At 43.1% G+C, this 26,899-nt stretch overlaps 1 protein-coding gene across 1 annotated transcript; it reads right to left on the bottom strand.

Annotated features, from left to right (window-relative positions):
- Positions 1–40: 40 nt before the first annotated feature.
- Positions 41–12,716, bottom strand: Smndc1 (survival motor neuron domain containing 1). The gene is made up of 6 exons (XM_042689561.1): positions 12,522–12,716; positions 11,159–11,280; positions 5,581–5,723; positions 4,845–5,006; positions 2,238–2,391; positions 41–1,285 (listed from the first exon to the last, which is right to left on the bottom strand). The coding sequence occupies exons 2-6, from the start codon at positions 11,276–11,278 to the stop codon at positions 1,148–1,150; spliced, it is 717 nt and encodes a 238-aa protein (XP_042545495.1). The 5' UTR covers positions 11,279–11,280; positions 12,522–12,716; the 3' UTR covers positions 41–1,147.
- Between the last annotated feature and the right edge of the window lie 14,183 nt (positions 12,717–26,899).

The raw sequence follows: 26,899 nt of genomic DNA, 5'->3' as shown, positions 1-26,899 counted from the left end.
CTCTCATCATTGTCATTCCCCTTTTGTTAACACACCTGGAGGTTTTTTAAAACATTTTATTTAATAAAAGTTAAACATACAAAACTGAAATTAACACACATCCTAAAAGTCATCTTCTTCCATTAACAGGAAGACCCTTTTATGCATATTTATTTGGCTTAAACTCAACTTGGGATAACTATGATATTCACTTACACCAACAAATGCTGGCAACTTGATCTAGTTAATAAAAATTAAAAACTCAGCTACGTGAACATAATATACAGGGGAATTATGGTCAGATTAATGCACAAGAAATACAAGAAACTCTGTGATGAAATATTCAGTACTCTTGTTCATTAATTTAGCCGTGGGTGGTTTTTTTTTTTTTTTTACAAAAATAGTATCTACACTGTATACAGGGCTATACATCAGCTTTCTGTTTTCTCATATAAACATTACACATCCAAAAACTGGTACCAATACCCTTAAAGAAAAAAACAGAAAAACAAAAACAAAATTAAACAAAAACACCACAGAAAGGGATTTCATCCTAAACATGGTTTCTTACATCAAACTCAAACTCAGTTGAAAAAGAAATTAAATCTGGATCAATTTGACACACATCCCCATAGGCAAGGAAACAGGTTATTCAAGGAAAACCCTCAAAACTTTGCCATCTGCAAATTAACCTCCCATTAGGCTTGTCAGGACAACTGCTATGTTTTAATGTAGAAGAATAGATGGAAGGATCCTTTTAGCAGATTGGTGTTTTACCTTCATGTTCCAATGAAATGCTAGAATATATGTCAAGTTCTAATCATCTGAAAAACCCAAGTTACAACTTATAACCTGCATATACCACACTGGGTGGTGGGGAGGCTGGTATCAGAAAGATCAACAATTCATCCTACTGCCAACTTAAGCAGCATCTGTCTAGAAAAGATGCCTTATTCAACAGAGTGAGGAGCTGTGGTAGTAGAAACAGGAAGTTAAATGAATAGCAGTTATCAAATGCAGTTTCTTCAAGTTTCACTCTATTGAAGTCAAACAATGACAACAATGGTATCCTCCTTACTCATCTAACAAATAATTTACCTTTAGAAAAATATAAGGATAAAAAGGTAAATGTAAAGCCCTGCAGAGATGAAATCAACAGTTTTTCTTATTATTGAGGCATCAAATGCCTGACATTGTATTTAGAGGTATCTTGATATTGTGTCATGGGTTTATCAGCAATTCCACAAGTTCCTACGCCGACTTTGCCAGTTACACTCTCCGGTGAAGCAAAAATACTCCTCTTTACCTAAGGAAAGAAAACAGAAACCATTTCCTGATTAGTGCTGGAAAAAAATACCAATTTCAAACTTTAATGTTAAAATATAATCTACATCAGTACTTTTATTTTTTTTTTGCCAGTCCTGGAGCTTGAACTCAGGGCCTGGGCACTGTCCTTGAGTTTCTTTTGCTCAAGGCTAACACTCTACCACTTGAGCCACAGCACCAATTCTAGCTTTTTCTGTGTATGTGGTAGTGAGGAATCAAACTCAGGGCTTCATGAATGCTAGGCAAGCACTCTACCACTAAGCCACATTCTTTGCCCTCATCAATACTTTTAAAAGTGCATTGTTGAGGGAAGTGCTGATATTGTTCAAAAGAAAAAAAAAAAGTGTATCATAGTCAGGTGCTGGTGGCTCATGTTTGTAATCCTAACTAGTCAGGCGAGATCTGAGCTTGGCAGTTTAAAGCCAGCCTGGGCAAGAATGGCTGTGAGACTCTTATCTCTAATGAACTATTCAGAAAAATCCAGAAGTGGCACTGTGGCTCAAAAATGGTAAAGTGCTAGCCTTGAACACAATGTGGCTCAATGACAGCACCCAGGCCCTGAGTTCAAGCCTCAGGACTGGCAAAAACAACAACAAAAAACCCCAAAGTACTCATTACCTGGCTTGTGTAACTGTACATCACCTGTACATTACCTTTATAGTAACAATTTTAAGTGCATTGTTTGCACAGTGTCAAAACTGAACAAAGGGTCCCACCTAAAGCCATTACTCCTAAGCTGTGCAAAGTGTCACCAACCACCACCACTTACTATTCATCTAAAGCTTGCCTTCAGATGGATCAAAATTTTAGTTTTTCTGCTCAAATCCCAATAACAGACAAAGTTTCTGAGTTAAAAGCAAATGTTTCATTTAAAAATCATTTTAATAACATTTGCAGTTTTCATATTATAAAATATGATCAAATTTACCAACCTGGCCCTTTTTATTTTTAGAATACGCTCTGTTGTTAAATTGTTGCCATTTCACCTTCTGATCCTCTCTTTCCTGCTCAAGTTCTTTTATTCTCTGTGCTTTCTTCAAAGCCTTCTTCTTTTTATATTCACGCTGCTGGGCAATCATTTCTTTTCTGTGCAGAAGAAAAAAAAGTTTTTTAAAAATTTAGAGATTTAAATATGTCTTTCTTGCACACCATCCCAGTACAAAAAGAAAAAAAAAATCCAACCAACTTTTAATTAAAATCAATATCAATCATCTAGCATTACTGAAAAACTATTTTTTATAAAACAGTGTCTCAAAAGGTTGAGGGGTCAGGTCCAGCCTGGCCTTGAATTCATGACTTTCCTACCTCAGCCTTCTGAGTGCTGAGATTTTACAGGTATGTCATGCCCAGCTTGAAAGGGGTGAGGGGAAAGTAAGGAGAGGTGTTGAAAAATATATATGTATGTGTGTGTAAACACACACACACATAGCATCTTTGTAAACTTTCAAGCATAAATATATCTATTATACCTACAAATAAAATATTCAACTATGACTTTCTATTTGACTCATATAGCTTTTGCCAATTATGCTTTGGGAATATGTTGATTTCCAACATTAATGACCAGCTAAGCCTTTACCAATTTCTAAGTAAATATAGTTAACAAGTAACATTTGGAAAGATCATATCAAGACATTTAATACAAATCATATACTTTTACTGAGATTGGAAGAATTGGAAGAGCACAGTGAAATTTTAACAATATTTGGTGGTACTGGGGTTTAAACACACAGCCTAAAATCTGCTCAGCACTCTTCCATTTAAGACATGTCTCTAGTCCAGCTTCTTGCTGGTTGTTTTAAAGATGGATTCTTAAAGACTTTTCTGCCCATACTGGCTTCAAACTGTGATTTCTGGATTTCAACCTCCTCAGGAAGTTGTGACTACAGATGCTAGCCACTGGGCCTTGGTATAACTAACAATTCTTAAAAACAGTAACAAAAAAACCTGGGAGTTCCAAAAATCTCTAAACTAGCTTCTGATCCTAAATAAAATCAAACCTAAAACTATTAATAATCTTTGTTTACCTAACAGCAGCCAAAATTAAGATTTTTAAGACAGGTAATAGAATCTAGATGCTTTTGTACCATATAATCACCATCAGGAAACTAAAGGTGTTTTTTTTTTTTTTGGGTCCGGTCGTGGGGCCTGAACTCTGGGCCTGGGCGCTGTCCCTCAGCTCTTCAGCTCAAGGATAGCGCTCCACCATTTGAGCCACAGCACCACTTCCGGCTTTTTTCCTTTTGCTTATGTGGTGCTGAGGAATCGAACCCAGGGCCTCAGGCATGCAAGGCAAGCGCTTCTACCACTGAGCCAACTTCCCAGCCCACTAAAGGTGTTTTTTACACAAACTCAAAAGAGCATTGCTTTATGGGGCTGGGAAGGTGGCTCAGTGGTAAAGTGTTTGCCTCGTATGCATGAGACCCTAAGTTCGATTCCTCAGCACTACATAAGCAGAAAAGAGCTGGAAGTGATGCTGTGGCTCAAGTGGTAGGGCACTAGGCTTGAGCTGAAGAGCTGAGGGACAGTCCCCAGAACCAGAGTTCAGCCCTCAAGATGACTGTAGTAGACTGTAAAGCAATCTAATTATATTGAGGATATTTATGTTGCCTGGATTATAACAGCAGCTGCCTTTTCTCTTCAGACATTCATTCTTAAACTAGAATCTCATCCTTCTACTTTAAAATGTTATCAGTGGTTTACAAGTACTTTGTGAGTCCGGCTCTCTAAACCATCCACCTCCAGTTCCATGTTTTTATTACAGGAATTTCTTTCTGCTTCCCTTAAGTGTCCCACCCTTTCTTAAACATTTACTGAACTATTATTATGTGTTAAGAACTGTTACAAGCTTTATAAAGACTACCATCAGTCAATACCTAGTAATTTAGATGCTTGTCCCCAATTTCCGGAGGAAAGAGGCAGATTTAAACCACTGCCTAACATCAAAATGCTCCATCAATAAGAGAAAAAGGGTCAAGCACACATGTGTGTGTATGCGCACACACATACACAAATATTATAAAATCAATTATCAGACTGTGTTCTAGTTTACTTTGCTAACTTCTGCTCATCTCAAATCTCAGTTTAGATGTTTCTTTCTCACTCTGAAGTACCTGTTATGTCCCTTCATGACTTCTGCAGTGGACTATGAAAGCACTCTCCCACCTACCCACCATGCTGGGGATGAGACCAGGGCTCTGCACATAGTAAGCAAAGAGTCTACCACTCAGCTATATGCCCAGCCCTAAAGCATTTCTTTCTGTGTTCTCTTCACTAACTCAGCAGGGATAAGGTCCAAGCTGTTGTTCACTGTGGTGTAGCACCTGCTGCCTTATAAAAATTTATTAAGAAGATACCAAACTAGGAGCCAATATGTCTTCAACCTAGGCATACATATACAGAAAGTGTTGACTCTCTGTGACTACCTTCAAATGCCATGAAGTCCTAGAACTCTCTTAATCTACCCTGGTTGTTTGCAGGCTACCTCAAGTACTATAACAAACTGCAGAACACCCAAACTGCAGAAATCAGTCACTTACTTTGACATGGGTTTGTTGCCACTGTCCTCCTTTGCCTTCCGGCCTTCTTCTACAGGCTTCAGATTCAACAGTGGAGTCACTTCAGCATTGCCATAACCAGCAAAGGTGATTGCAGCGGTGCCATTTTCTTCGTCTATCTCCTCGATCTCCGCTTCATAACACCTGTAAAGATATCATGGCTGTAAGCAGGTGAGTAAAGATTTAGTACTCAGCCTATAAGACTTATACTGCAGTGATTCAACTATTAATATGGGTCTAAACTAAAACCTCTTCCATTAAATGGCCCTTCTGACAAGAACAATACAAAAGAATGTTTGGATAGATTCTACTATCAAATAAGTCTTAATCAAAACATTGCCGGGAAAATCGTTTTCAGATGTATCTACTCGATGTGCTTTAATTTCTTTAAGATATTTCTTAAGAGACTGACTTCAGTGATTCACTTAACAGAAATGAGAAAATCAACCACTCAACTTTCAACTTGAAGAGAGAATAATTTAGAAACCCCTATTCATTTATCCTTCCTTGGAGATCCAACTGATTCTTTTCCCCAAACTAAATCTAAAGCTAAAATTAAGTTGTATTAACAGCCAAGAAAACAGCCAAGAATTAAACTGGGTTCATAAACCACATTGCCTATACCAAAACATTAAAATAGGGCAGTTCGAACTGAATAAAAACATCTTACCATTGTATCTTATTATCTCATGTTATAGTTAGTTTTTTCTACACTTACTGTCCATCTTCACTCCAGATTGCCATACACTTGTCTCCTACTTTCCATGAATGAGTGGGCTGAGTAGAAGCAAAACTGTCCGAACTTGCAAGTGTTTCTGAAGGTTGAGTTGACAGAAGGTCTTTGGTTAGTTCTATAACTTCCTAAAACAGAACATAAACCATAGCATCTTTAATAATTTGCATCACCAACCATCTTTTAGCCTCCACCCTCACCCCTGGTGCTGGGAATGGAACCCAGGGCACCCTGCAAGACAGGCAAGTGCTCTACAACACTGAACCACATCCCCAACCTTTCTTTTTGTTTTTGAATAGAACTTATCAAGTCGTTTATCACACTAAGAGGGTGCTGTAATTATCTCCATGTAGATTTTATACTGCTGGTAGCAGAGTTATGCTTTAAGCCTGCATACCTTCACCTTAACCCAAATACTAACAGAAATAAAAGTATAGGTAGGCTTATCCCACACATTACTTGTGTGTATTTTAGCTGAGTAGCTCTAAGGATGAGACATAAAATAGGACAGATTGAATTAGATTGAAGATCATCAATAAGAGAAAGGGTCCTCAGTGCTCCTCAGTATCATGTATACTTCATGCAACCACAATGTGCAAGGCATTACTTAATAATAGTATTAACTTTCTACCCGTTACACTCCTTGAAAGTTCCTAAACACCCAAAACAGAAATGTTAATTCACAATGTCCCCACTTACACATACTTGTGCTAATATACTGTAGTCATAGCCTATTTCCTTAGTATATACCTCATCCCAGTTGAGTACAAATTATCAGGTTAGCTTTAAAATATTCTATTCCTTAGTATTAAGCCTCATTTAAAAGGAAAAAAAATAAAAGTAACACACAAAGGCAGGCAATGTCTTTGTGGCAAGTTCTTTTTAAACTGAGGCTTACATACATTGGTTTAACTCAAAGGTGTGTTAGAAAGGGCCAAGAACTTAAGGTACAGATCAGCAAGACTCAGCCACCAATCTGCTACTCTGTTACATTTAAAACAAAGTATATGTTTGGGAACAATTACTGGCAAAGTTAAACTCTTCTTAGTTTCTTCTGGCTCCCATTGAGGTTTCATAATAGTTGTTCTGGTTTAGTAGCCAAGGAAGTTAAATGTTATCTCTTCTCCTAAAGATTCTAAATCTTCCTGGCTACTTCTAAAAATTACTTAGATCCTAAAAAGAAAATACGTGGAGAAAGGGTCATTTTATAAATAAAACAAGACTCAGAATTTGAAATTCAGAAAAATTTAGTACAACAGCTAGGCATGATGGCTCACACCTGTAAACATAGCTATTCTGGACACAGATACCCAGGCAAAAAGTTAGCAAGACTTCATTTCAACCAATAAGCTGGGCATAGTGGCATATATTTCTAATCTCAGGTATACACACTAGGTGGAGTCTGAGGCCAGCCCTGGGCACCCTGAGATGTACATGAAAAGCAATCAAAGGCAAAATGGGGTGGAGAGTTGCTTAAGTGGTAGGGCACTGGACTATCAAGTTTAAAGTTGAGTCCAAAGCTCAGGATACCAAACCAAACCAAACCAAACAAACATAGTAATCTCTCAAGTTCTGCTAGTTCCCAAGTAGTCAAATACTTTTTTTTACATCTAATTCCTGTAGAACAAGACTTTAATTAGTTGAGTAATCAGTTTTAATAGAGCTGAAAATAGAACCCAGGGCTTAATTCATGCTAGGCAAGTGCCTGTACCTCAGTCCTTTTAATGATAGTTCTTTGCAAATAAAGCAAAGGTGTTTCAAATAATATAGAATGCAAAAAGGAGAATCAATTATCCAGTTTTGATCTTGGCTAATCATACTGACAGCTAAAGATACAATCCAGTAAACCTGACTCAGGAGCTTACAAACTCCTTATCACACAGCCTCTACTAAACTGAGGCACAATATGAATTCGGCCTTTGGAGGTCTCAAATTCAGATTCCAATTTCTTTAAAGGCAGAACATTTTCTTTCTAAATTCATAATGAAAACACTTCCATCCAAGAAAAGGATCCTGAAAAGCTGTGCATGTTATAAAGAATTTTCAGGACCCTGTACAATGAGCCTCTATAAAAAAAACAAAACCCAGAGCATTCATTCTCTAATGCCTGGGTTTACATGCCCCTCCCAACTATTTATGAAAACTATTCTGATTTTTCATTAATTTCACATGTGCATATTGACCAAAGTATTAGAAAAACTATTGTATGTGTGAGGGGGTTCTTAAAGGTACATACCAGAAATTACTTTTCCTCCCCCAAGTCTGAGTTCTGAAACTGCTCCTTCATTGACAGATGGGCAGCAGTTACAGTAATCGGCAGTTCCAGGAAGCATCAGGTGTTGTGATCTACATATCAGCAGGTCAAAGGGGTGCACTCAAGCACTCTGCTTACTGAAGGAAGGCGTTTCGGGGATGCAGAGAGCCACTGTAATATATGAGACAAGTGACTTGACCCCTGCCTCCTTTAGAACCACTTTATTCAGCACAACAGCCTAATAAATCAGCTATTTTTGTGATTAGCACAGACTGCCTGGGGGCTTATCAGCTAGCCAGTCTGGATTTTACTGTATCTAGTTTGTCTTTTAAAAGAAAAAGACAGGCAGTCAGGATTTCAGTAGATTAATTTACTGCCTTCTGAGTAAAATTATTCTATATGAACACAAGTACATGTAAAGGATAGACAAAGACACCTTACTGGAAAAGTGGGAGTCACTGTAAAAAACTCAGAAAGGGCCACAAGTCAAAGGACAAATTAGTAACCTAGATTAATAATGTGTTTCCATTAGAAAAACACAAGAAATTAGAAACCATAGGATGAACCAAAAAATAAAAATGAAGCCACAAACTTAGCATCAGTCTGAGCAGACTTTGCATCAAATGAATAATAAACAGAGTTAAACACAAGTGGCCCAAGATACACACGTCCCAAGGAGGAGAGAAGAAAAAGAGGGAATCCACAGCAAAATAGAAGCTATCACTAACTCAGTGGGGAGATAGTAAATGGAAGCACACATCTAAGTACTCATTTTACCAAATAAAATTTGACCGAATCTTAAAGGATGCTGTCCATTTTTTAGCAGTTTTCAGTCGAAACAGAACTATCCTCTAGTGATCAAAATAAAAAATGTAGGGGTGGTGGCTCAGTGGTAGAGTACTTGCCTTGCATGCATAAAGCACTGGGTTTGATTCCTTAGCACCACATAAGCAGAAAATGCCAGAAATGGCACTGTGGCTCAAGTAGCTAGCCTTGAGCTGAAGAGCTGAGGGACAGCACCCAGGCCCAGAGTTCAGGCCCCACAACTGACCAAAAAAAACAAAAAAAAAGGTCAAAATAAAAAGTTTTTTCTTTCCCCTCATAATGGGATTAACAGAAACAAATTGATCACGACTGGTCAGGTAGGAAGTGGCGCTGTGGCTCAAGTGGTAGAACACTAGCCTTGAGCTGAAGGACAGCGCCTAGGCCCAGAGTTCAAGCCTCGTGACTGCTAAAAATAAATAAATAAATTTCTTCTTATATGGGGCTGGGAAGGTGGCTCAATGGTAGAGCACTTGCCTTGCATGCATGAGGCCCTGGGTTTGATTCCTCAGCACCACATAAACAAAAAGAAAAAAGCCGGAAGTGGCGCTGTGGCTCAAGTGGTAGAGCACTAGCCTTGAGCTTAAGAGCTGAGGGACAGCGCCCAGGCCCAGAGTTCAGGCCCCACGACCGGACCCAAAAAAAAAAAAAAAAGACTGGTCAGGTAAAACATTCTTTATCATCACTATTTGAGCTATTTAAGCTTTTAAATCTATGCAGTCCAGCTGTAGTCATGTATGGCTATTTGAGTAAAATTAAAACTTCAGCTGCTTGGTCATGCGAACTGTATTTCAGATATTCAACAGCCACACGTGGCTAGGGCAGGCAACAGCAAATACAGAAAAGGCTCATCTCATCATCACAAATGTTCTAAACAGTTATAGATAAGAGGATATTTTATAGATAAACGACTCCTAGATCACAATGAATTGAACCCTAGGTAAGCCTTTTCGGTACCCATTAAGGTGTCCAGCACAACAGTTTCTCCCTACAGCACCTTTGCTCTATAAATCATATCATATTACGACAGTTGTGTCCACACTCTAATTTATTCCAGAAATATTGAAAAGATCTGGTAATAATGTTGTTTCAGACTCCCACTCCACCAGTTCCATACACCTCTCTTACCACTGCCCAGGAAGCAACAGACAGCTTAAATACTGGCATTCAATGTTTCCTTTTCTCCAAAGAAAAAAAAAACTGCTTTTAAGTTGGTAAAGGGAGATGAAGTACCTTTCCAAGACAAGAATTAAGCTGTAAGTACACCAGAGGTTAGCTTGCCTCTGTCATCTCCCCTTCAACATGCACTCACAGAACCTGTGAGCAAATCAAACGGAAAAGACCAGAGCAAGCCACTGAGTTTTTACAGGAGGACTGAGAAGTGGGAGAAATTGTTCCCCCAACACATTTTCTTACTGAATGGCAGCCTGAAGTTCATAGGGCTGTCTGGCTTCTATATATTGATGAAGGGTACATAGTGAAATCCCAGATACTTTCTTTTTTAAAATAATATACTTATTTCAAGTTTATCCTAAATCTAGAATCTGGTTTTGAAAATGTCAAACACATTTTAATTATGCCCAGGTATGCTCTTTCAGAATCCCAAATATGAAACTTCTTTCATATAACTGTCATTTGTTTGCAATTGTAAAATCCCTGGAATGAAGGGAATAATTATTATGTAAAACATAGATTGAGTAGAGAAAGATCACTGAATCAAAACTTAAAATGAAAACTACAAATTTAGGTTCAGAATCCTGAAGAGGGTCTCAAAATGAAAACTTATAAACAGTACTTAAATAAATTTTCTTAATCTGGTATCCTGAGAAACAGGTATTTACTATTGTGGCTTTATGTTTGCCTTTATAAGCCAGAATGTGTTTTCAAAAGTTTCACACTTACTGAACTCCTTTTGAACACATCAACTTCAACAAGAATCAACAAGTACCCAAAGTCTAGTCCTAAATCCAACACCTACACAACACTGATAGAAAATGTGTATCTCCAAATATTTTTAAGATGTGTTTTTAACCTATGGTGTTACCCATTAGCTTTGAAAAACAAAAAGCCACATTTCAGGTTCAAAGATCTGGTGTAATTTGAGAGGATCTTAACCAGATTAAACTTAAGTCCTTTACTTTTACCTTTTGAACTGTTTCCCTTGCCAAATCTTGAAAACTAAAAGCACATTCCATTATGAAGTTTATTCTCTTGAAAGTCTTTCAAAACCAACTTTTTAAAAATCCCATAATCACACACAAGATTTACAGAATTGTATTCAAAATGAGGGAGCAACCCTCTTCTCTAGAGGCCTCACAGCCTATATACATATACTCAAACACACACACACACACACACACACACACACACACACGGAGACCTCCTTCCAAGGACACTTTTGTGTGCCTATGGATTCTAAACAATAACTTGGAAAATACTGAAATACTTTCTCAGCAATGTTAACTCCAATTGTCCACTCACACTTACTTGTAAATCTTTCTTCAGTTTTAACAAATCTTCATTTTCTCCATTTCCAGACAGTGCAGCTTCTACTTGCTGTAGTTGGGCTTTGTAGCTTGCCAGCTGCTTTGCTAGATCCTCTGACATCTGGGGAGAACAAATAAGACCATGAAAAATGGAATCAAATATTAAACCATAAGAAGTAATCCCCAGTTGAGGGCCAGTGGCTTATGCTTTATAATCCTAGGTAACTCAGGAAGCTGAGATCTGGGGATTGTGGTTTGAAGCCAGCCCTGGCAGAAAAGTCCATGACTCTTATCACTCTTAACCACCATAAAGCCTGAAGTGGAGCTGAAAAAAGAACCCAGGGCTTAAATAAAGCCTAGAGTAAAAAACCTCAGGGACAGTGTCTGGGCCCCGAGGTTCAAGCCCCAGTACTGGCTGGCACTCACTCACTCACACAGACACGAATTTCCTAACTAGCTTGAATGACGATTTGCTTCTAACTCCTTGTTAACACTGCAACTTAATTCACTACCATTATTTTTACTTACTTCAGACTTTGTTAAATCGCAAATTTGAAGACAATAGTTTGCAAAGATTACAAACAGATAAATTCCACGTAAAGATACAGAAAAAGAGGAAAGCATCTATTTCTCTTTTAAAGCCTATTATGCAAAAGGCAATGCGTGTAATACTACTGTTCAGTCAAAACTTGGGAGAAAAGGGCCTATTTTTTCAAGCTTGAAAGTATACTTCCAAAACCAGATAAAAGTGTTCTGTTAACCAAAAAACACTATTCGAGCTACGCAACTAAAAGTCTATGCAAAAGTTTCCACTCCGTCACTGAACCGTTACCCATTTGTGGATACACCTTAAAGAACACAACACTCGCGTGTAGAAACTCTAAGAAACAGTTCTTTAAAAAAACAAAAAAGGCAGGCAGACAGAGACACCGACACACACACCCTCGAATTAACCGTCTCACCATCTGTAAGCAAATCTTGTCTTTCCTCAAAATTCCCATCGGCCAAAAGCCTGGATCCTGGAAGGATTCCAAAGGGTTCGGGCGAGCCGGGCTGCCCTCCTCCCGGCCCCCCGAAACCCGCCACAACTTGGGGGACTCCCTCCTGAGCTGGAAACCCAACCCCCAGGCTCCCGGGGGGCGGCCTCCCCCGGGGCTCCCGGCGGATCGGCGCGGGCGCCGGACCCCGCCCGCCCGGCTCCCCGGCGGGGCCGCCCGGAGGCCGCGTCCAACTCAGGCCTGAGCGGAGGGGCGCCGGGGCCCCAGCCCTCCCGGCGAGGCCGCCCCCCGACCCCCGGCCTCCGCCTCGACTCCCGAGCCGCCGCGGCCGGGCGAGGCCTAGCCTGCCTCCCTGGGTTTGTTACCTTGCGTGGGGCTGGGGGTGGGGTGGCGGGAAGGGGTCCCGACTAAAGAGCCCAGGAGCAACCGTGCGGACCGCAGGACTCGGCAGGGGGAAAAAGAAATCCTCCGCGTCGGCTACGGGGCGACTCGGCCGGGGAAGGAGCTCCGGCGGCGGCGGCGGCGGCGGGGGAGGGGAGGAAAGCCGGGCGCTGGAAGGAGGAAAAGACAAGGCGACTGAAGTATCGCGAGACCTACGAACCCTCGCGAAACGTCGCTCGTTCCACGGGATTCCGGGCGCCCTGCAAGGCCGTACGCCTGACGCGTTAGGGAGGCGAAAAGGGCGGGCCTAATGGGGAGGAAGTGACGTAAATAGTCTGCGCCCGGCCCCCAGGCCTCTCGGAGCGGGCGTCCTCCCGCCGTTTTGGGTTCTGGGATTCCTTCGGCGTGCGGTAGCCGGCAGCTTGTGAGTTCCTGCGGCCTCCGTACCGGCCGTTTGGGTCGGATCCGCGTCGCCAGCATTGCCTGGACTTGTACCGGAAATGCAAGTCCTTGAACTCCCTGGCCACCTGGGTACAGACGCGTGGGCCCGTTCCACACGCCCCGCGAGCGGGTGCAGCTCGGCTCGGAGCCACTTCCCCCGAGCTCCTGAGGCTTTGAACTCCCTCCCTTGCAGCTTGCTAGGCACGTTCTGTAACGCTTGGCCGCAGCCCTTTAGAGACGAGATCTGCCTTCGCCGCCGACCGGCCTAGACCGAAGATTCTCCCCCCTACGGTGGGGTACTGAGGGCGCCGTGCTGCGACTCTGCTTTATTCTCGTAACTATTGATCCCATTGCGTGGACCTTCCCGAAATTCTCCAGCCCAGAATCTGGATATAAACATGAGAGCCCCCTCCCCCCCACACACACACACAGGTGGCTACACCTGAGTTCCCGTTCCTCCATGCACAGACCACACCTGGCCAAGCCACTAACCTACCCCATAGGTTCCTGGAACCAGGCCATTTCAGGCCTTTACCATGAACTCTCAAGGCGTGTCCCGAAATTCCTTGAAGCTCTCCAGCTACCTTCCACCCCTGCCCCCATTATGCCTTGTGTCTCCTGACGTCACCGCGGCGTCCCTCCACAACTTTTCATTAAGTTGATCTGGTCTGTTGAGTTCACTTCCTGCTCTTTCTTTATTCTGATACCTTCATGACTCAGTTTCTTTCTTTTTTTTTTGGGGTCTGGTCGTGGGGCCTGAACTCTGGGCCTGGGCACTGTCCCTCCGCTCTTCAGCTCAAGGCTAGCGCTCTACCACTTGAGCCACAGCGCCACTTCCGGCTTTTTGCTTATGTGGTGCTGAGGAATCGAACCCAGGGCCTCAGGCATGCAAGGCAAGTGCTCTACCACTGAGCCACCTTCCTAGCCCATGACTCAGTTTCTTAACAGGTATGGCTTGGGCACTACCCCCAGCTATTGGTTGAGAGCAGGGCTCTCCCCAGCTCTTTATGGGACTGGCCTGGAACCTTGTTCCTTCAGATCTCTGTCTCCAGAATAACTGAGATTACAAGTGTGAGCTGCCTCATTCAGCCATAGAACCTGCTTAGTAATAAAAGCTTTAGTAGGTAAAGAGTCTCAAGAACTATTGGAGAAGAGACCTTAGTTGGGTTACTTTCTTAATAAAGAACTGAAATTTGAACATAGGGCCTCACACTTCTTGGCTGTGGTCTACCACTTGAGCCATACCTCCAGCATAGCATTTGTTGGTTATTTTGGAGTAGGAGTCTAACTTTTCTGCCCCCCACTGGCTTCCAACTATTATTATTAGTCCCCTGAGAATATAGGCATGAGCCACCAGTGCTGGTTCAAGTTATAGTCTTTAATTATGAACAGTGGTGAATGTTAGGTTTTTAAAAAGAGGTAGCCGAGTAAGAACTGCAGCAGCACGCACGTGGTATTCAGGTAAGGGGGAGGTTTATTCAGTAGACCTGCTGGGACCAGGCAAGGTTGGCACTCCACGTGGCTGAGAAAGAGAGAGGAAAGAGCTAGAGCAGAGAGAGAGCAGAGAGAGCTAGAAAAGAAGAGCAAGAGCAAAAGCTAGAAACGAACAGAGAGAGAAAGAGAGAGAGAGTCTGGGCCTGGGCTAGGCCTTATGTAGGGTATGGGTGGAGAAAGGTGTGGCCACATCAAATTCAGATGTGACCTCAGCGGATGCAGATGTGACCTCTTCCAGGTGTCCCAGTTGCCTAGGTAACGCAGGTACTGGGTGGAGACTTTGCTGCGAGGAGGGTGGAGTCTGCTAGCCATCCAGAAGCGGACCTTACATTCCAGCCTTTTAATAATCATGAAATAGGGCGCGGATTCTCTCTGGCTACTTCCTGCTGACAAGGGGCGTCGACAATAGGGGTAAAAGGCTGGAATTTGGTCTCCTCCCAGAGAAGGCAGTGAGCAGCAGCTGTCCCTTGGTGTATTGAGTCCTTAGGTGAAGTCTGGAGAAGTCTCATGAGCATTGAGGGGCTGGAAAAAAAAAATACTAAACAGCAAATAAATGGCAAGAGGAAGGACTTGAGCTGAAAATGTTGTTAGAAACGTCCCTAGCTACTTCTGACATCGGGCGACTAGGTGGAGAAGTCAGGTGACAAAGGCAAGAATCTAAATTCCTGTCCAGTTAATAGGTAGACTGGTATGGACATTAGATGGGCAGGCTTCTTACTTCTACTGACCTTAGACATTGGCTGGGTAGGCTTCTTACTTCTACTGACCTCCCGGCTCAGGTTAATTTTGAAAGGGCAGGCACAAAGTAGCTGATGTGACATCATCTCCTCTTACTCCTTTCCACGTTCCCTTGTTCCCCAGACTGGCTTGAGTCTAGGTGCTCGTTGCAGGGATGGCTTGTCCCAGTTGGTATTCAAGATTTGAACTCAAGGCCTAGGTACTGTCCCTGAGCACTTCTGCTCAAGGCTAGCACTGAACCACTTTGAGTTATAGTACCACTATTATTTAAGGAGGTTTGAACTCAAGGCCTGGGCACTGTCCCTGAGCACTTCTGCTCAAGGCTAGCACTGAACCACTTTGAGTTATAGTACCACTTGCAGAGTTCAGCTGGGAGGCGGAGTCTTAGAGATTTTTTAGCCCGAGCTGGCTTTGAACTGAAATCTTTGCCACAAAAGCCCTTTATTATTTCCAATTAAGGCAACAAGGAGATCAAGTAGAATAAGTAGAGCTTACCTGGTTCTTATCAAGAATTGCCAACAAATATTCTGAAATGATGAAACTCATTAGATGTGATGAGAATTTTAGCACAGATATACCCAGTATTTTAGAACCACATAGTCAGTAGTAGAATACACAACACAAAACAAAAAAGGCAAAACTTAAAACCTAAAATTTCGACAACGTTTAGACATCTTTGCTAACAAAGCATTTCAGCTGGTTGGGCCTCCATTACCAGGGCCTGTGAAAAGAGCAACTTGTTAGCAAGGCACCTTAGAATAGATGGAGTAGTAAGCTTGGTGGAAGGTTAAGGGTCAGATGGAGCCAAACCCTTAACCTACCACGTGGCCAAGATGGTGAACTCAAGATGGCGAATTTCTGAAAAAATGCAAAGAAAGCCTGAACAAATAGATCAAGCCTACATTGGCTAGCCTTTGAGAGGGAACCTAGAGGGGGGTCCCTGGGACCCAGCCTGCGTCGCACTCTTCAGGGCACAAGCCAAAATGTAGAAAAGAGAAAGGGAGAGATAGGGAAAGTTGGACATGAATGGCAGAGAGAGAGCAAAGAGAGCCCGAAAGTAAACAGACTTCTGATCATTTACCATTGCAGTAGCAAAAACTGTACTTCTGAGAATGGCATAAAAATGAGGCTCTCTGGCTTTCCAGGGAGCGCAGGAGACATTTCAAAGGGGTTTCACCTCTCTAGTGTGATTCGCAGCACCCCATTAAATGAGTAGGAGAGTCAGTCTGGTGAGTGAAGGAGAGCTGACCAGGCAGAAGCGGCGTCCCGACTTCCCCCAGAGCCCTCTAGAGAGAAATGGCCAAGCCCCCAAAGCCAAGCGTCCTCGGCTTCAGAGGTGACCGGCCTTTCAGCTAAAGGCCGTAGGAGCTCTCTGGCGTGGCGCCACGTCTGGACAGAGACTGAGTGACAGAGAGCCGTAGAGTAGTTTCACTCACCAGAGTAGAGAAGTGGTGTGGACGTGAATGTGAAGGCAGCAATGGTATCGATGCGCTGATTCCGCCGCAGACAGACAAGTTCGCAAAAGGCCGTCAGAACTGTGGGTATTCCTCAGAGCAAAAAGGGAAGAACAAAAAGAGAAAAAAGAGGAAAAAAAACAAAGAAATCCCAGCTATCCTGACTTTCAGCCTTTATCCGAGTCACGGCACCATTTATGTTAGGTTTTTAAAAAGAGGTAGCCGAGTAAGAACTGCAGCAGCACGCACTATTCGAGCTACGCAACTAAAAGTCTATGCAAAAGTTTCCACTCCGTCACTGAACCGTTACCCATTTGTGGATACACCTTAAAGAACACAACACTCGCGTGTAGAAACTCTAAGAAACAGTTCTTTAAAAAAACAAAAAAGGCAGGCAGACAGAGACACCGACACACACACCCTCGAATTAACCGTCTCACCATCTGTAAGCAAATCTTGTCTTTCCTCAAAATTCCCATCGGCCAAAAGCCTGGATCCTGGAAGGATTCCAAAGGGTTCGGGCGAGCCTGGCTGCCCTCCTCCCGGCCCCCCGAAACCCGCCACAACTTGGGGGACTCCCTCCCGAGCAGGAAACCCAACCCCCAGGCTCCCGGGGGGCGGCCTCCCCCGGGGCTCCCGGCGGATCGGCGCGGGCGCCGGACCCCGCCCGCCCGGCTCCCCGGCGGGGCCGCCCGGAGGCCGCGTCCAGCTCAGGCCTGAGCGGAGGGGCGCCGGGGCCCCAGCCCTCCCGGCGAGGCCGCCCCCCGGGAGCAGCACGCACGTGGTATTCAGGTAAGGGGGAGGTTTATTCAGTAGACCTGCTGGGACCAGGCAAGGTTGGCACTCCACGTGGCTGAGAAAGAGAGAGGAAAGAGCTAGAGCAGAGAGAGAGCAGAGAGAGCTAGAAAAGAAGAGCAAGAGCAAAAGCTAGAAACGAACAGTGGTTCAGTGCTAGCCTTGAGCAGAAGTGCTCAGGGACAGTGCCCAGGCCTTGAGTTCAAATCTTGAATACCAACTGGGACAAGCCATCCCAGCAACGAGTACCTAGACTCAGCCAGTCTGGGGAACAAGGGAACATGGAGAAGAGTAAGAGGAGATAATGTCACATCAGCTACTTTGTGCCTGCCATTTCAAAATTAACCAGAGCCGGGAGGTCAGTGGAAGTAAGAAGCCTACCCAGCTAATGTCTATACCTGTGTACCTATTAACTGAACAGGAATTTATATTCTTGCCTTTGTCACCTGACTTCTCTACCTAGTAGCCAGATGTCAGAAGTAGCTAGGGACATTTCTAACAACATTTTCAGCCCAAGTCCTTCCTCTTGCCATTTATTTGCTCTCTAGTATTTTTTTCCAGCCCCTCAATGCTCATGAGACTTCTCCAGACTTCACCTAAGGACTCACGCCACCAAGGGACAGCTGCTGCTCACTGCCTTCTCTGGGAGGAGACCAAATTCCAGCCTTTTACCCCTATTGTCGACGCCCCTTGTCAGCAGGAAGTAGCCAGAGAGAATCCTCGCCCTATTTCATGATTATTAAAAGGCTGGAATGTAAGGTCCGCTCCTGGATGGCTAGCAGACTCCACCCTCCTCGCAGCAAAGTCTCCACCCAGTACCTGCGTTACCTAGGCAACTGGGACACCTGGAAGAGGTCACATCTGCATCCGCTGAGGTCACATCTGAATTTGATGTGGCCACACCTTTCCCCGCCCATACCCTAGATAAGGCCTAGCCCAGGCCCAGACTCTCTCTCTTTATCTCTCTGTTCGTTTCTAGCTCTTCCTCTTGCTCTTCTTTTCTAGCTCTGTCTGCTCTCTCTCTGCTCTAGCTCTTTCCTCTCTCTCTTTCCCAGCCACGTGGAGTGCCAACCTTGCCTGGTCCCAGCAGGTCTACTGAATAAACCTACCCCTTACCTGAATACCACGTGCGTGCTGGTGCAGTTTTTACTCGGCTACCTCCTTTTAGTGAATACTTTCATTTATATTTTTAAAAAGTGCTGGTTGTATATATTTGTAATAGTACATTGTACACGAGTTGTAATAGATGCACAAACATGTCTAAAGGATTGGATGGAGGTTGTAAGGTTCACCTAAAGAAACATGATTCAGGCAGAAAAGTTTATTGCAGGGAGAGCAAACTGGGCCGCATGAGGGAAAGGAAAAGGAGGGGACTATTGTTGAGCCGCATTATATAGGGACCACTGCAGATGCTGAAGTGATCTTAGAGCCTAGGGAACCTCTCACTTCTGAAGAAAGTGTGACTAGGGTGGTTCAGGAAATTACCTCAGCAGATCAGGAAATGACCTCAGAGTCTGGGGTTCTTTGCTGACTCACAGTCAGGTGATAGACAGGTGATTACTGGTTTCAGGCAGGTGAAGAGGAAGTGGGGGAGGGGGGAGGGACTGTTTTCCCAGGCAGACCTAATAGATAACAGGCATGAACCACCTAACATATATTGGTATTACATATGATATACATTTATACAATATGTATGTTTATGTATAATATGTTTATATAATAGGTAGTGTATTATTCAGTATTTTATCTATGATATATTTGTTTTATTTATATATTATACAATATATATGTTTTATATATCATTTTGTGATATGCTTATTATATATCATACATTTATATATGATATATATATACATTTATTTATATGATATGTAAATGTTTAATAATATAATTATATAAAATATACTTCATAGAAGCAATATCACCCCATTAGAGGGTAATTATATCTTAATATCTAAATACCATTTAAGGGGTTGGAAGCATGGCTCAGTTGTAGCACCAGCTAATGAGCGAAGCATTTGGTACTGAGTTCAAGTCCCAGTCTCAGACCAAAGAAAAAATGGCATTTAAGCCAGGCACCAGTGGCTCACACCTGTAATCCTAGCTACTCAGGAGGCTGAGATCTGAGGATCACAGATCAAAGCCAGCCCAGGCAGGAAAGCCCATGAGACTCTTATCTCCAATAAACCACCAGAACACTGGAAGTGGCGCTGTGACTCAAGTGGTAGAGCACTTGCCTTGAGCTGAAGAGCTGAGGGACAATGCCCAGGCCCAGAGTTCAAGCCCCATGACTGACCAAAAAAAAAAAGGCATTTCTTAGAGAAATGGCTGGCTTTGGATCTCAGGCCCAGAAAGTATAAAAAGTACAAAGTTGAGCCTGAAATAACTTACTGGGAAGCAAAGAAATACCTCCAGCTAATCAGATCAAGTCAAAATCCCACAGAACCTAGCTTTTCAGACTGCTGGCCTATAACCTTTAAGCCCACCTACGGTCCCCAACTCCACCCCGACTTGAGCTCCTCCCTGCCCTGGAGTTCTCACCACACAGCTGGCCCCTCCCTCTCTCCACCCAGACCCACCCGAACTCCCATCTACCTCACTTCCTATCCCTCAGACCCTGCTGCTCCCTACATAGTGGAGGCCACCATGTGCTCTCTCTCCGGGAGAAATATGGCCCCTCTAATAAACCTTGTAATAATCTTTTGCCTGTGCCCACCTGCCTCCACATGACCCCTGGGCTGGATGTGATGGATCCTTTCATGGCCAAAGACAAGACACTTTGATCACTAAAAAAGAATAATAACTACTAGATTATCAAAGCCTTTTTTTTTTTTTTTTGCCAGTTGTGGAGCCTGAACTCTGGACCTGGGTGCTGTCTCTTAGCTCTTTCGGCTCAACGCTAGCCTCTACCACTGAAGCCATGGCACCACTTCCAGCTTTTTCTGCTTTATGTGGTGCTGAGGAATCAGCGCCTCATGTATCCAAGGCAAGCGCTCTACCACTGAGCCACCTTCCCAGCCCCTATCAAAGCCTTTAAACATACTTTAAGTCCAAAGAGATACTCAGTGTGGGGAAAGGAACTTTTCTTTGTATAAAAAAATGTGTCAAACATGGGCTGGGAAGGTGGCTCAGTGGTAGAGTGCTTGCCTTGCATGCAGGAGGCCCTGGGTTCGATTCCTCAGCACCACATAAGCAAAAAGAAAAAAGCTGGAAGTGGTGCTGTGGCTCAAGTGGTAGAGCGCTAGCCTTGAGCTGAAGAGTTGAGGGACAGCGCCCAGGCCCAGAGTTCAGGCTCCAGGACTGGACCCCCCCTTCCCCCCCACAAAAAATGTGTCAAACAACTTGAACTTATAGGCACAGGAAGGAAGTTCCTGAACAGAATCCCAGGGTCACAACAAATTGGAGAGAGACTTGACAAATGGGACTACCTTAAAATAAAATGTTTCTACACGGCTAAAGTTATAGCAACTAAGCTAGAAAGACAACCAACTAACTGGGAAAAAATATTTACCAGCAATATATCAGACAAGGGGTTAATATCCAGTATATACAGGGAACTCAAGAAACTAATCCCTCCCAAACCTAACAAACCAATTACTAAATGGGCAAGGGAACTAAAGAGAGACTTCTCAGAAGAAGAGATAAAAATGGCAAAGAAACACAGGAGGAAATGTTCACCATTCCTGGTTGTGAAAGAAATGCAAATAAAGACAACCATGAGATACTACCTTACCCCAGTCAGAAGGGCCCGCATCCTCAAGTCAGCCAACGACAAATGCTGGAGGGGATGCGGAGAAAGAGGAACCCTATTACACTGTTGGTGGGAATGTACACTTATACAACCACTTTGGAAAGCAGTCCGGAGGGTCCTCAGAAAGCTAAATATTGACCTCCCTTATGACCCAGTCATACCACTTCTAGGCATCTAGCCTGAAAAACAGGAACCAGTATACAAGGACACAAGCACCTCCATGTTTATTGCAGCACTGTTCACAATAGCTAGGATATGGAAACAACCCAGATGTTCCACCACAGATGAATGGATCCAAAAATTGTGGTATCTATATACAATGGAATATTATGCAGCCATTAGAAAGGACAAAATAATGGCACTTGCAGGGAAATGGATGGAGCTAGAAGAAATCATGTTGAGCAAGGTAAGCCAAGTGCAAAGAGACAAACTGGCACATGGGCTCCCTGATAAGTGGATGTTAAATCCAAAATGTGATACAACAAAATTAACAGGACTTAAGAAACAAAGGACTGGGGCTGGGAAGGTGGCTCAGTGGTAGAGCGCTTGCCTTGCATGCCTGAGGCCCTCCTGGGTTCGATTCCTCAGTACCACATAAGCAAAAAAGAAAAAAGCTGGAAGTGGCACTGTGGCTCAAGTGGTAGAGCGCTAGGCTTGAGCTGAAGAGCTGAGGGACAGCGCCCAGGCCCAGAGTTCAGGCCCCACGACCGGACCCAAAAAAAAAAAAAGAAACAAAGGACTTCCACTCATCTGGTCGAATCGCTACTAAATAACTCCCATGCTTCTGAGCACATGTATGGTATATGTGTGCACACCAGAGGGAAACCAGGAGGATGACACAACTAGAGGGAATCAGGGAAAAACATACAACAGCAGGACCCATCAACTGCACTGGACATTGACCAAACTGAACTAAGCAACTCAATGGCGGCGATGGGAGGGAGGGAACAAGTGGGAAAGAGGGAACAGCTGATGCCATGCAAAACAAAAGAAATGTACATATCACCCAATGTGGAAGAATAACTATTGCAAAGCTCATAGGACTCATAAATGTTATAGACCGCCGGGCGCTGGTGGCTCATGCCTGTAATCCTAGCTACTCAGGAGGCTGACATCTGAGGATCACGGTTCAAAGCCAGCCCGGGCAGGAGAGACCGTGAGACTCCTATCTCCAATAAACCACCAGAAAACCGGAAGTGGCGCTGTAGCTCAAGTGGTAGAGGGCTGGCCTTGAGCTGAAGAGCTGAGGGACAGCGCCCAGGCCCAGAGTTCAAGCCCCATGACCAACAAAAATAAATAAATAAATAAATGTTATAGACCGTGATAGACAATTTGTCCTATGAAAGTTAGAATGTGTTTGTGACTTTAACTAAGCTTCACTATCCCACACAATACTGTGAAATTTGGGAAATTATGTAACCACTTAATCACAATAAAATTTTTGAAAAAAAAAATGTCAAATGAAGAGGTAACTGCTGGATAGGAAAGATACTCATTACCTTACTCATGTAACTGTAACCCCTCTGTACAGTATTTTTACAATTAAAAAAAAATGTGTCATTTGGAGGTTCATTTCCGCTTAGCATCATCTTATATGGTCACCTTTTCTGCTTGTCTGGTAACATTATCTTAGACATATACTAGTTTTTGCAAATAAGAGAAACCATGAGACCTATGTTTCTTTGGGTCTGACTTACTTCACTTAATATAATTTTGTCCAAGTTTCCGTTTCCTAACAAGAGGGGCGGTGTCATTCTTTCTGATGGAGGCATAGAATTTCATTGTATATATTTGCCACATTTTCTTGATCCATTCATCTACTGAGAGGCATCTGGGTTGGTTCTATATCTTAGCTACAAGAGGTTTTTTCTTTGTCACTGTTGTTTTTAATGTGCTATGTGATTTTTTTTTTTTTGTTTCTTTTGTATGTTCTTCCCCCATGGTATATCCCCTGTTGTCACTGTATTTGATTCTGCTGCCCTACATCTTGTATATACATTTTTCTAATTTGGGGAGGGGAAGGGAAATAACAAAATGCTGAAACAAGGATACAGGTTGACCCATTGTAACAATATAGACATAAAGGCACTACGTTGAAAATGAACTTTACAACTCAGTGGAGGGGGCAGGGGAGGGATAATAGGGGAAAACAAAGGAGGAGGTAACAATGCTCCATAGGAAATGTATTTATTACCTTATTTATGTAACTAAACCCTCTGTACAGTATCTTTATAATAAAAAATAATGTATCATGCTGGGCACTGGTGGCTCACATCTGTAATCCTAGCTACTCAGGAGGCTGAAATCAGAGGATTGTAGTTCAAAGACAGCCCAGGCAGAAAAGTTCCCATGAGACTCTCATCTCCAATTAACCACTCAAAATCCAGAAGCAGAACTGTGGCTCAGAGTGGTAGAGCTCTAGCCTTGAGCAAAATTGCTTAGGGACAGCACCCCTGAGTTCAAGTTCCACAACTGACAAAAAAAATAAAATGGGCCATGTGCCAGGTGCCAGTGGCCCAGGCCTGTAATCCTAGTTATTCAGGAGGCTGAGATCTGAGAATCGTGGTTTGAAGCCAGCCCAGGTAGGAAAGTCCATGCAACTCTTCTCTCCAATTAATCACAGATAAAGCCTGAAGTGGTACTATAGCTCAAGTGGTAGAGTGTTAACCTTGAGCAAAAGATTAGAGAGAGAACCCAGGCCCAGAGTTCAAGGCCAGGACCAGAAAAAAAAAAGTGTCATGTAAACATAGATAGAGTGAGAATTAGAAAATTCCTCACTTGTGATTCCCAATGATTGAAGCAGAAACCATCAATAGAAGCTAAGACCTATTAGTAAAAGATAATAGGAAAGGGGAAGATGTCTGTATAGAGTTAAGGCATCACATAATAGTATTATACTCCATAATTATACTTACATAAAGTTATACTCCAGATTTCTTAGTAATCACAATGGGGGAAATACACCTTACTATGAAGAAACTCACTGGACACAGACCTTAATCTGGTAACCATACTTGACACAACTAATTACAGGAGAGCCTGACTATATGCCTCTTGATTTGGTGTAACATAAAATAATAGTGTTACCTATGAAGTAAACCAACCGAAAGTGCTTGCCTAATGTAATCAAGCCTTCTGAGGCAGCTTCTAGTTTATAGAAAACACAGACTTAGGGGAGCAAGTAGAAGGGCCTTGAAAGAAGAACTGCAGGTCCAGAATGTGGGACATCTATAAGGAAACTGCATGGATTTCTTCAGAAGGCTAATGTCATTCAGGAGTGTAGTAGTGGGGGGGGGGGGGGGGAGCTTTCCCTATTTGGCTTTCTCAGATAACAGCTGCTGCTGCAGCAGTCTTAGAGTCTTTTAAACCTGGAGTGCATTTGATTCCTTGGCGTCACAGCCCGATTGTGTCCTCTTCATCTGGATATTTCCCATCCCTATTCAATGATACCTATAGCTTATATTTATCTTAAAGAAAGGAGGGACAAAAGGCTTCATATCCCTTTTATGGCACAGTGGATGATAGAACAGTCTTTTTGTCTATTTTGGGGGAGGGGACAGGGTCTCACTGTGTCACCAGGTCGGCCTGGAACTCAAGATACTCCTGCCTTCGACTGCTGGATGCTGGCATTACCAAAATACACCACTATACAGGGCAGAATAATCTTTTTGAAGGCTACTTGAACCAAACAACCATGGTTGGAGGGACACGCATTGCCACATGTAGAAGGGAAAGGAGATGCCAGGTGACTTTTCACAGGAGACAAAATGATCCCAGAGTTTGGCCTTTCAAGACTAGTGGCTCGTAGTTTATTATAGCTACAATTGGTCGTTTTATTTATGCCAGCAGTTGGGAAAATAAAAAACCCAACACCACCTACATAATAGGAGCTTTAATACTCCAAAGTTCCATTAGGTGGCAGTCATGATCCGTGCATATTCCAATATCTGATTATTTAAACCCTAATGAGGGCATTGTAGTGGATAAACATGGCCAAGCAGCTTTGGGGGAGAAGAGTGAGGAAAAACATACGATCATACAAGCTGTGACTTACTAACTAAGAACGACCTATGTGTCCAAATGAAGAACTGCAGGTCATCTGACTTAGCTATTATTTTGATTCTGATACATATTTTTATTTATCCTTGTGACAATGAATTCATTTTATGAATTTATTTATTTTCAAAGCCCTTCAAGACGATTTTTGTGTTGCTTGCATTTTGGTATTGTGCATACAAAAATGGAAGTGTGGCTCATTGTGTTCAAAACCCAATAGATGTAATAGGTAATTTTATAGGGATACACTCTTCCTCTGTAATTACTACTCATGAAAAGCTCTTTGTGGTCCTGATAAATTTTGTAGGTTGGGTTTCCTAGGAAAAGGCCTCTGAGATTTCTGTGCCAGGGATTGTTGGAGCGTGTTTGGTGATATCACCAGTGAGGGAGATGGTAAGACGGCGAGCTGCTGTGTAGTTGCAACAGGTGCCTTCGTCAATCCCATAGAAGGAGCTCTGGAGGTGGGCTGAGATCTTCCACCCCTTATGTCTAGGAGGTCAGGGCTTTATATTCACCCCTCTCTAATTTATCAACTAAGTGATCAACTAGAACTCCTATAGAAGGGACTTAGAGCAATTCAGCTGAGAGCCATCAGCCACCAGAATTCCCCCTGCTGGGAGAATGCGTAATTCCCCACTGAAGAGGAGCTTGCTATAGGAAGATAGGGCAGAGCTTGGTGGGAGAGAGGTTAGCCTAGCATGAGGTCCTAGCACCACACCAAGAGAAAATAATAAAAAATAATAAAAGTATCAAAGCTGTAAAGGAGTCTTGCAGTGAGTTGTAACACGCACTACAGTTGGGAAGAAGGCAGACTTCTCATGCACCATATTTGGGAATCTCTGGTGCTTCTTTTCTTGTAGGAGCACCCATATCAGAAACCTTGAAACTGTTACCTGGTTTTCCTCAGGTTAAAACTAAGGGAGCCGGGTGCCGGTGGCTCACGCCTGTAATCCTAGCTACTCAGGAGGCTGAGATCTGAGGATTGCGGTTCAAAGCCAGCCCAGGCAGGAAAGTCCTTGTCACTCTTATCTCCAGTAAACCAGAAGTGGCACTGTGGCTCAAGCAGTAGAGCGCTCGCCTTGAGCTGAAGAGCTGAGGGACAGTGCCCAGGCCCAGAGTTCAAGCCCCATGGCCAAAAAAAAAAAACCTAAGGGAAAAACATCTGGACACTTCTAGTAGAAGATGCTGTATTTGTTTCAAATAGATTTTTGATATGCCTCTTAGTCTATGTGGAGCTTGCAGATTCATAAGCATTTCAGGTATAAAGATGAACCATTTCTTTTGTTGAAGAATACTCCTTTTAGAGCGCTCGCCTTGAGCTGAAGAGCTGAGGGACAGTGCTCAGGCCCAGAGTTCAAGCCCCATGACCGACAAAACAAAACAAAACAAAAAATACTCCCTTACCTTTTTGCACAATTAGTGATTTTTAGTATATCAGAGGCCATTGGAGCTTTTGGTTTTGCTTTTTTAAAAAGCAAGCAAGGGGCTGGGATGTAGTTAGGTGATAAAGTGCTTGCCTAGCAAGTCAGGCATCCTGGATTTGATCTCTAGTACCAAAAAAGAAAAGACAAAAAAGCAAACAAACTAGAGGTGTTGATACTGGTGGCTCATACCTGTATTCAAGCTAGTTAAGA

The sequence above is a fragment of the Dipodomys spectabilis genome, unplaced genomic scaffold (assembly GCF_019054845.1).
Source record: "Dipodomys spectabilis isolate Male_0828 unplaced genomic scaffold, ASM1905484v1 ptg000125l, whole genome shotgun sequence".
NCBI classification, from domain to species: Eukaryota; Metazoa; Chordata; class Mammalia; order Rodentia; family Heteromyidae; genus Dipodomys; species Dipodomys spectabilis.
Note: the sequence above shows the minus strand (reverse complement) of the source record. Positions and strands in the feature narration are given on the sequence as shown.